Source organism: Cyprinodon variegatus, unplaced genomic scaffold, assembly GCF_000732505.1.
Source record: "Cyprinodon variegatus isolate N-32 unplaced genomic scaffold, C_variegatus-1.0 Scaffold180, whole genome shotgun sequence".
Taxonomy (NCBI): Eukaryota; Metazoa; Chordata; class Actinopteri; order Cyprinodontiformes; family Cyprinodontidae; genus Cyprinodon; species Cyprinodon variegatus.
The window spans coordinates 836,073-846,028 of NW_015150633.1; the positions used below are offsets into that span (position 1 = coordinate 836,073).

At 35.0% G+C, this 9,956-nt stretch overlaps 1 protein-coding gene across 4 annotated transcripts in view; it reads right to left on the reverse strand.

The window, feature by feature from the left end:
- ksr2 (kinase suppressor of ras 2) overlaps positions 1-9,956 on the reverse strand; it is a 171,688-nt gene that overhangs the window by 51,442 nt on the left and 110,290 nt on the right. For all 4 annotated transcript variants that reach the window (XM_015378853.1, XM_015378855.1, XM_015378854.1 and 1 more), the window contains 5 exons: positions 6,107-6,176; positions 4,144-4,227; positions 3,864-3,949; positions 1,918-1,938; positions 1,575-1,684 (listed from right to left, as the gene is read on the reverse strand). In XM_015378853.1, coding sequence (XP_015234339.1) covers positions 1,575-1,684; positions 1,918-1,938; positions 3,864-3,949; positions 4,144-4,227; positions 6,107-6,176 — 371 coding nt within the window. The remainder of the gene's footprint in view (positions 1-1,574; positions 1,685-1,917; positions 1,939-3,863; positions 3,950-4,143; positions 4,228-6,106; positions 6,177-9,956) is intronic.

Genomic DNA, 9,956 nt, shown 5'->3' on the forward strand with positions numbered 1-9,956 from the left:
CATCTGGACTCTGAACCTGCCTGGGAGCTGGTGGATTACCTGGAAGCCTGGATCCTGACTTCTGACTGTTCCTGCCTGATCTGTATCCCTGTCCAGGATCTGCCTACTGTCAATCCTCCGGAGCTGCAGCACCAGGGACAGTCTGGGGACGCGCGCCGTGTCAGCTATCAGCCCATCTGCTGGTTCGCGCCCCTTCAAGGGTAATGAACTGAACTGTTAAACCAGGTAAGTGACTCATTGAGATTATCATCTTCTGTCTGATGATTGCTGTCACTTACCGGTGTTTCTCCCACCAGAGTGTTTGTGATTGGACAGTGCCCCGCCCCCCTGCAGCATCCGCAAGCCGCAGATCCTAGCAGCTCCACTTTAGCTTTAGTTTTTTGTTCTATAATAAAATCTTTGAACTTTCCTACTGACTGTCTTTCCTTGAATACTGGGTCTATCTGTCCCGTTTCAAGACAGATTCTTTCGGTTTGCTGCCAGTCTCTCTGAGCTGTTTGTGTTATTTTCATTCATTCTATAGAAACTACCAGTTTAATAATGCTGTCTCAAATTTCATCAGCCTATTGATGACATTCCTCCATCATATGTTGTGGATTTTATGTGTCCCTCTACAGACTGACCAAACTATGTATAGGACTTTTTTTTAGATGTGATTTGGATTATTTTTTTCTATCAGTTTTTCTTTTACAAGTTTTTCATCTATCTATCTATCTTCTTTTCTTTTCATTTTTTTTTACTTAGGAAGACCAATAAATCTTGAAGATTATGACTAGCTGAGCAATATAGAAGAATCTGCTTGGACAGATCCACTTTATCTCTATTGACTCTGTTTCTTATTAATTGATTATTATTTTTGGGAAGTTTTCTACTCTGTTACTAAAGGAGAGTTTTACATTATGTGACGACAAGCAAATAACATCTTTCTTTTCAAAAATCATACTTTTCCCTTGACGAAAATCTTGACAATTTTTTTTTTACTGCTTGTCTTGAGAAACTGTCTTTTGATAAGGAGCTCTTGTTTCTGATCTAAGATTAAGCTTTGTTTTTATGTATTTTTTTCTTCAGGTCGGCATATAAATGTCATGTAAAGTGTGGAGAATGTTTTGGTCCTATTTTTTACATACTGTAACTTGGTATTCTAACAAGTACATGTACAAAGATTCTATCACCTCAAAATAGTATGCAGGATAAAGCCTAAAATATGTAGAACTGTTCACCTGAAAATATATTTAAAACTGATTTATTCACTTTCTACAGATCGCATACAATGCTCCATATTATAGAATCTCTTGTTTTTATGTTTCGATCCACTGATGCGTGTTAAACTTGCCCTTATAGCTACACACAAGGAAATACTTGATAATCTTTATTGCCGAGAAACAAATCATAACCTCTGAACTCTGCTGGATGTAAAACATTGTGCCTATGAAAACAAAAGCACCTGTGTCAACAGAACAATGACTCAACTTATACAATAACAATGACTCAACTTATTCCAATAAATGACAGAACGTGATATGTATGACAGGTTACAAACATGGTGTGATTTGGAGTTTATTTGTCATGCCCACCTTGTTTATTTTGTTGGTTTTAGGGAGCGTCTGACTGATATGCAGGTCTGTGTACCTGAGCGGGTTGTTGATGTCACATGGCACTGATTCAGTCCGTACCAGACGAGCAACTACAGAAAAAAAATAAAAAAGGGAGAAACAACTAAGCACTGTGGGAAACTTTAACAGTTGCTTAATAACTCAGTTAAGCACTGCTTCTCATCTAAAAAAATATATGTATATATTCTCACAACTCGCTATGAAAAACAGACATTATTGAACTCCTTAAGCAGACAATGTCATTATGAAAGTGTCACATTTCTTATGAAGGCACAGTTGGAGTAATCTAATTATAGCTTCTTACCTTGAATTGATCCTGGTTGATCTTATTTTGAAAAAAAAAGAAAAGACAAAGAAAGGACAATGGGTTATTTTGTCTTACAGCAAACAATAGGAATTCTGGTGCTTTCAGAGTTAGGATAAACAGTGCATCTCTAATCATTGCTCAGGATTAACTTTATTCATTAATCATAGAAGAACATTCTTTCTGCAGAGCAGGTTACATTTTAATAGAGACAAAAACTATTTTTTTTGTAGGTGGACATTTAAAAACAAATGGAGGGAGGAGCAGCAATGACTCTGGACTGCGGGTAACCACATCTTATTGTTACACAGGCATGTTATTATGATATATCCAAAGGGTCTTGCTGGAATAAATCTTTATTTCTTAATAATGTTTATTCAAAAATAAATCATCAAGAAGGCAGCAGAAGTTCTTCTGAAACATGGATATCTTTATGATCGTCACTTCCACACAGTTCCAGGAAACTGGACCTTTGTTAATTATACATCAGGTCAGACAGAGCAAGGCTTTGTCAAGCAACATTTCAGGTTTTTCCTTACCATCCTGTTCCTGGAAGTTGTAAGTCTAAAAGTTTCTGTTCAGTTAATCAAGATATTCCTGTCACGGCTCTCACAGAAAGTCTTTACTTGGCAGACAAGGAAGTTTGCTCTTTTTTAGAGTTACACTCAAGCAAACTGAATAGTGTCAGAGCTACAAAAATAAGCATGTCTGTTTTTTACAGTAATTAAAATGTACTCTACGGGCAAGTTTTTATCAGGGGCAGCTGATCCAGCAAATTAGGTACTTAAAATTAGTTTAGATGTAAAAGGGAACACTGTTCTGTCTACTATAGACAAGAAAATGTATAACAATGAACTTATGATAATGATGTATATGCAAACTGCACACACTACTTTTGCTGTTATACTGTTGTTGTTATGCTGTTATAGTGTTGTTGCTTTCTCAAAATTATGTTTTTATTTGTATTCAAAGTTTTTTTTGTAATAACGTTACAATTAATACAAGTGTTGCAGTAAAGTAGTTCAGTTTTGCTTATAGAGCAGTTTATGCCAGTAAGGTTTCAATTTTATCAAATGTTTTTGTCTAATTTATAGAACCATTGAAAAAAACACCACAAACATTAAAATTTTAAGTCCAAATGGTGAATGTCTCATTATCTCAAATAGCTCAGGCATTCATCCACATTTCCAATGTAAACTCAAATCCTTGCAAGGTATTTGCCTCATTGAAAATCTTCTGCCTATGATGAGGATAAGTTATCTTATGATGCAAGATATACTGATTAATGCATGCAATTAATTCCAAAGAATTAATTATATGACTTTAGAAATGCACATTAAACCATTGATACACTTTGATTTATTTTTTTTAACATTATATTTTTCTTACAGCTTCAATTGGTCAACAATCACATATCTGAGATTGAACAACTGAAATTTTCCTCAGTTTCGACATTTTCACATATATTTCTGAAAATATGTTGGTAACAAAGTCATTTTAAACAAGTATAGGGGCCTATTCCAGATTATCAGGAGCCTGGCAGAGTTGAAGGAGAGACATCACATGTACAAAACCAAAATGAGCCGTGCAGGGGTGGACAATCCAGGTCAAGACAGTAAAGACTCTGTAATAAGATGAGTTCCAATCGTTTGCTTCTCCAGCACTATAGCACAGATTGGGAATTAATCACCAGGTTATGTGAACAGGTTGAAGGAAGGTAGAGTTTTTACTTCCTGGACTGGGATTACAGGTTAACATAAGGATGTTCTAACTTGCATGAAAAATTAGCATTTACCCTGAAGATTTACGGTATGAATGTACTTTTGAAAGTTAATAAGATAATGAAAAAATTTTGAACTTAAGACTAGCATTTCATCTTTGTTCCCTCATAAATACTTATCATGCAATTTAATCCAAATTCATTTATATTCAGTAATTCACATTACCTTTGAGGGATTCTCGTCCACCTCGCTGTATAATCAGTAAATGGCAAGGTGGGGCTTCTTTGGTGCATTTGTTGTGGCACTTCAGCCTAGTACAGAAATTATTTTAGTTTTTAGATTTTTGTACATTTACTCAAAATTTAAAATAACACAGACAGATAGTGAATTTTAAAAAGAATATTAGAAAAGAAACTGCTTATTTATTCAATAAAGATAAAACCAGAGGTTAAGCAAATGTGGAGCAGCAAAAATGAAAAAAGAGGGGTAAAGATGGCTTACTTACTTGCAGTTTTTACATTTTAGTCCAAACAACATTCCCTTTCCACATACTATGCATGTCTGCGACATCCAGTACTTGGTGGAAAACCTGTAAGTGAGAAATGACAGAAGTGTGTCTGTCATCAAGGAAAACACCTTTGAAGCTTTGGAAAATCAATTATGAGAATATTTGACCTTCCTCTAAATCGATATATATATATATATATATATATATATATGCAAGACTAATGCACACCTGAAGGAGTTTCTTGTATTTAAGCGTTTACCATAATAATTTTCCTAACTGGGTGACTTTTTTGGGCCAATTTCATTTTCTATCTTTTTTAGACTGGGTGTGAATGAACAGTCAATCTGAAGCATAGGGGAGAGGCCACAGGGTTAATACCCATACATTTATCCATCTACGTGATTTGGAGTACTTAAGCTTGTATCTGTGGTTACAGTCAAACACAGCCACTTCTCAAGCAAATCCACCCCTGGTTCTGCAGCACAAACAATTCCCTGCACAGATTGACTGACCGTTTGAAACACGTTTGTGACAATTGGCAGTATTTACTGATGCAACGCCTGGACTCCAGCAGTGCCGCTGGCTGGCTAATGACAGGTGACTAATGTAGTTTGACAGAATCAAAATCTCTTTATTAGACCGCTCCTTTGCCTCAAATGAGTCACACCTCACTCCAACCAATTCCATTTGACAGAATGTTTTAGCCGACTGTCAATTATGTAGGACAGTGAGGTCAGATTCTGTATGAAGTAAATTATCCTTCAGCACAGAGGGGGGATGTAAACAAATGCATTTATCTAAAAAACAAGAAAAAAGAATATCTTAAAAAAGAGGTAATTAGGTATAAGCAGATTGTTGCTTTAAACAGAAATGTTAAAGACATTTTAAAGTTACATTAGAGTTATACAGCTTTCAATTAATGTTTTTTTTTACACTTAAATATTCTAAATATTGATTTCATTAATGATGATCAAACCTGGTGCCATATCAAAAATAACTTTTTGATAGGTTCTGGAAACTGTGAGTAATCACAGTATTCCTGACAGAGTTTAACTAGTCATGCACAGACCTGTAGAATAGAGCACACCCCTTACACAGTACCTGTCTGCCATCATGAATATGCTTAAACAAGTCAAAAGCAACTTAATTAAAGTACATTATAAGACATGTTCTGCAATTGGAGAAACTCCTAATATTCCAGCAGAATTACTCCAACTTGCTTAAAACTTTCAATTTCTTCTATAGCCACTCTCATACTGCCATTAGCAGACCTATACACGATTTACTAATTTTCATGGAATGCACCAAACCTGTTTGCACATCTTTTTATTTTCACATGCAATTATTGTATTCCATCGGCAACACGTATTGTACACTTGTTACATGTCTTTTTCTGTTTTTTATATGTATTTAGCACTCCTGATTTTGATTCTTTGAAGATCAGGACCCAAGAAGTTATCAGTGACTCCTCCAAGAGGTATAAGAGATAGAACAGCTACAGCACTGAATACCTTACTTGCACCAGTAGGCTTAGTCCTTATAATTCATTAATGGGAAAGAAACAGTGAAAACAGTTTCAATGTAAAAAGTGACCAAAATAAAAAAAAAAATAAAAACTCATCACACATTTACCAATAAAATCCTATTTTTTTCCCAAATAATATCCTGTGGATTAAAAAGACTTTTTTTTTTTTTTTTAAGTTGATTTTTAGGTTCTATTATAAAAAGAAAACTCTTATTGAAGGTACAATTTCACATTATCAAAAGAAAACAACTTCTTGTGATGTTGACTTTTTGCTTGATAATCTGAAAAATTAAAATTTGTAAAAAAAAACAAAAAACAAAAAAAACAAAAAAAATGAACAAACATCAAATCCTTTCAAAGTTGTATTACATGTGTATTAGAGCATATGCAACAATTACATCCCAGATACAGCCCCCCAATGTCCCCCAGACCTACCTGTGTTTTATTGAGTTTCCCAGATCTCTTCGGGGAATCTGCGGGGACCAGCGAGGCACTGAAAGAGTGTCTACAGAGGAAAAAGGAAAGAGGAAGAATAAATTGTTTTAATTTCTTTTTTTTTTTCCTTTAAATGGTAATCGGACAGAAAACCTTTTAAGAATTGAGTAAATGTCTAACATTTATAGTTAATTTAGTGTAAATGTCATATCCCAGTATGGATGTGCTGTTGTAGCAACCTTTAGGTCTCAGACTTAATCAGCACTTCAGACAAGACAATGCCATGTTCTCACTGTAAATGAGATGACTTGGTGATGTCCAAATTAGTGATAAAGTCAGTGGTTATAATACTGAAGGCAATGTTTTTATCAAATTTTCACAAAGCCAGGGCTGGCTTGTTACTCACATACCACATATTCTGTTTTTGTCTCAGGCTGCATTTAAATAAAGTGGCCCACATAGGATGACTAGATCTCAAAAAGACAAATGCGAGATACTTATGATGCTTATAAGGGAAGTGGCTTTTCCGTTGTGTGCTTCTTTTTTGACTAACAATGTTGCTTTACATCGCCCTCCCCTCTTATCAAAAATAAAAAAATTGGCAAATTTAAAAAAAAACCTAAGAATCAACGGCCTCTCTCCCAATCCAGTTATAGATCATTTCACAGTCCTTGTTGTTGCTTTGTTTTAGTTCCTTTTACCATAGTTTCCATATATAAAAATCCTTTAGAGTATTGTTACCAGCCTGGTCATAATGTGGGACACTGGTGCAGCTCTGTGTGACAATGACTGCAGCTCTGCGTTCTTCACATTATGAAAGGCACCTGTGAATTTTTCATTTATTTTTTCTTTTGATGACTTGAAGCAATCAAATGCAGGACATTAATTTAGTCTGAGGCACCGCAGGACAGAAGTGGAAAAAAAAAAAAAAGCACAAATCAAGACATCTAGTCTCCCTGGGCCCACGGAGGTTTAAGGTATGTCCATTCTTGTAGATTAGATTTTAAACATTAATGGCTGCTTCCAAGTTAAACTAAATTATATTGACAAAAATAATGAATATTAATGAGTAGGCTCAATAGGGGAACAAAGACAGAATTGTTCAGGGGGCATTTCGGGTTGAAACTGAAATTGGAAGACACATCAAATGTCAACAGATAAGATGCAGACAAAGGTTTGAGGGTAAATAGCTTATTTAGCTAACTTAGGTTGAGTTTATGTATTTAGGTGGGTCATAAAAAGGAAGTTTGTTCTTGGTTCAGCCCCAGTTCCCAGTGTACATTGTTACCCCCCAATGTCTGTATACTCAGACTGAGCATAGATGTGCTGGCTTGGTAAAAAAAAATTATCGATATATGTTTTCCACTTGTAACACTAATTGCTATATGAATAGATGTGTCAAAGTACAATGTGGAGAAATGAACTGTCCCAATAAATATAGATCCCGCTAAAGTCAGGGTCTCATCCAAACAATACGATTAGAATCTGTTTTTCTTGTAATCTTGACAGGAATTCTTTAACTATTATTTTAAGATGTTTTGTCAGTTCAGCATGAGGGGTTTCTATTTGTTGGTCTAGTGTATTGCATATTATTGGACGATATTTTACCAATTTATATTCAATCCTATTAAATATCCTATTAAATAATAATATTGTAAATGAATATACAATAAGAACACTACCATGGGTAGAAAAGGAAGTCCAAGGAGGTGCGCCAAATCCAGAAAGCCTTCAGTCTTACATACATCATTAGATAAAGGAACTTTACATGGATGTTTCTAGTCAAATTGGGAATAAAGCTTTACGTAAAAAACAAATATAAAGAAAAGTAACGCAGTTGTAGAAACCAGGTGAAGTTCTGCATTAGAAAAGCCAAAACATATGCTTATGTGTAAATTTTCATTAATCACACAGAATACACAAGAAGAAATACTGCATTTTTGTTAAACTCCAGGAGTTGGGTTGCATATATACATAATTTTACGCAAAAGATTTTGGAGTTCAGTATTACTCCTATGCTCCAGATAAGAATGTGAGAAGGTCTAAGAAACAAATTATCAACAGGACTTAACTATTCCTACCTCCTTTGCCATTGTCATTCTCTAGCTTTGATCTATTAAAGGAATCTGAACTGGCCACAAAATTATTCAGGTGAAAACTTTAGTGATGCCCTGACCTGAACTTTAAGAGCCACATTAAGGGCTGTTAACTGATAAACTATTTTTTATCAATAACTTTTTTTTCCTCTCTGTGACAACCAGTTTGCTATGAATAGCTCTTTCAGTTTAGGTCCCAAATGCTGCAAAGAGCTTGGCGTAAAAAAGTAACACCAGAGCTTAATGATAGAGAAGTTGATCGCTAGATTTTATAGCAAGTTTCATTAATTGGCCTTAGCTGTGAGGAAAGCAGAGCTAGAAATATGTTGGACGTAGCTGGAGAGACAAAATAAATGAATATGAAAGTAAATGTAAGGATGACTTTAACAATAACTTAAAGAGCGTGAATAAACACTATTAGGCAAGTTTTCAAAAGATAAAGAGTTCCATTAAATACAAAGTAGCAGAAAACAGCATATTGTCTAACAAAATGACTAATAATATTTCCTTCAACTATGTAAAGATGCACCTTAATGCCATAGAATAAAAAAATCAACCATCTGTAGGATTTTGTGGTTTTTAGGTCTACTGCTTTTTATTGTGGCATTTACACTTCACTGTGTTTGACATTTAGGAAATTGTTATGTGTGAATTTAATAAAAGCAAAAATAAAACAAAAAAGCAACCACTTTTAATTTCAAGGTGTATTAGCAAACATGACTGTATGACAGAAACAATCAATAGCCGAATACCTCTCTATGGCGCACTCTTATAAGCATTAGGAAGGAGAGAAAAATCAAATCATTTGTGTAATACAAAACAATCTCTTTGTGGATTTACCAACAGGTATCGCTTGGTGACTGAGCTACATTTATGCCAGCTGTACACCATTGTGTTCACCTCCAGCTAATATAGAAAACCACAAAAAAAGTATTTCGCTTGGACCATTAGTGCCTGCAAAGATTGAGCTGCTCGGTGCCTAACCTCCTAATGACTGTTAAGTATTGCAGCCTACACAGCTGTATAAATGTACCCTGATGTGGGACTGTGCACTGAGCAAAGAATACCAGTGTTTTAATAACAAAATAACTATAGTATGCTGAAAAGTGTTGACAATGTCAGATTGCAAAGCTCACCATCCAAAATAACTGAGGTATTTCACTGTGCTTACAATGAATGCCCACTCATATCATTGCCCTATTTAGATGTATTTTTCCAGAATTCTTAACAGTTCTGCACAATGTAAGGTCCACCAATGCATATTTACTAAAAGATAAAACATAAAACAAGTTGAGCAGGCATGAATAAATGTTTGGTTAACAGCAGAGTTTAACTGGAAGTCTAGCTTATCTGAAGCAAATAATGAAGCTGTGGAAGCTGCAATACTCAAGACTATTGCACAGAATCAGATGGAACATTTTTTAAAAGGCACATTACAACAGTGTAGCACTCGACATATGAAACCGACTTCAAAGGGGATGCCTGAGTTGATCTAGAGTGAAGTGATGACTAGTTGACTGCACTAACCCATCCAAATTATCTTTTGTCTATGATTTCAAATTGCTATAAAAGCTCACAATGGTCGGCTAAACAAGTGTTACTAACAGGTCTGAAGCTTGAATCCCTACTAAGACTGATGATCAAAGCAAATCAGTGGTCAAATGCAGACGTAGCCAATCAAATATGAGGATAACTCTGAAAGCAAGCATTTAACTTTACTTAAAGGAATAGTACACCCAAAACATGATAAGCCT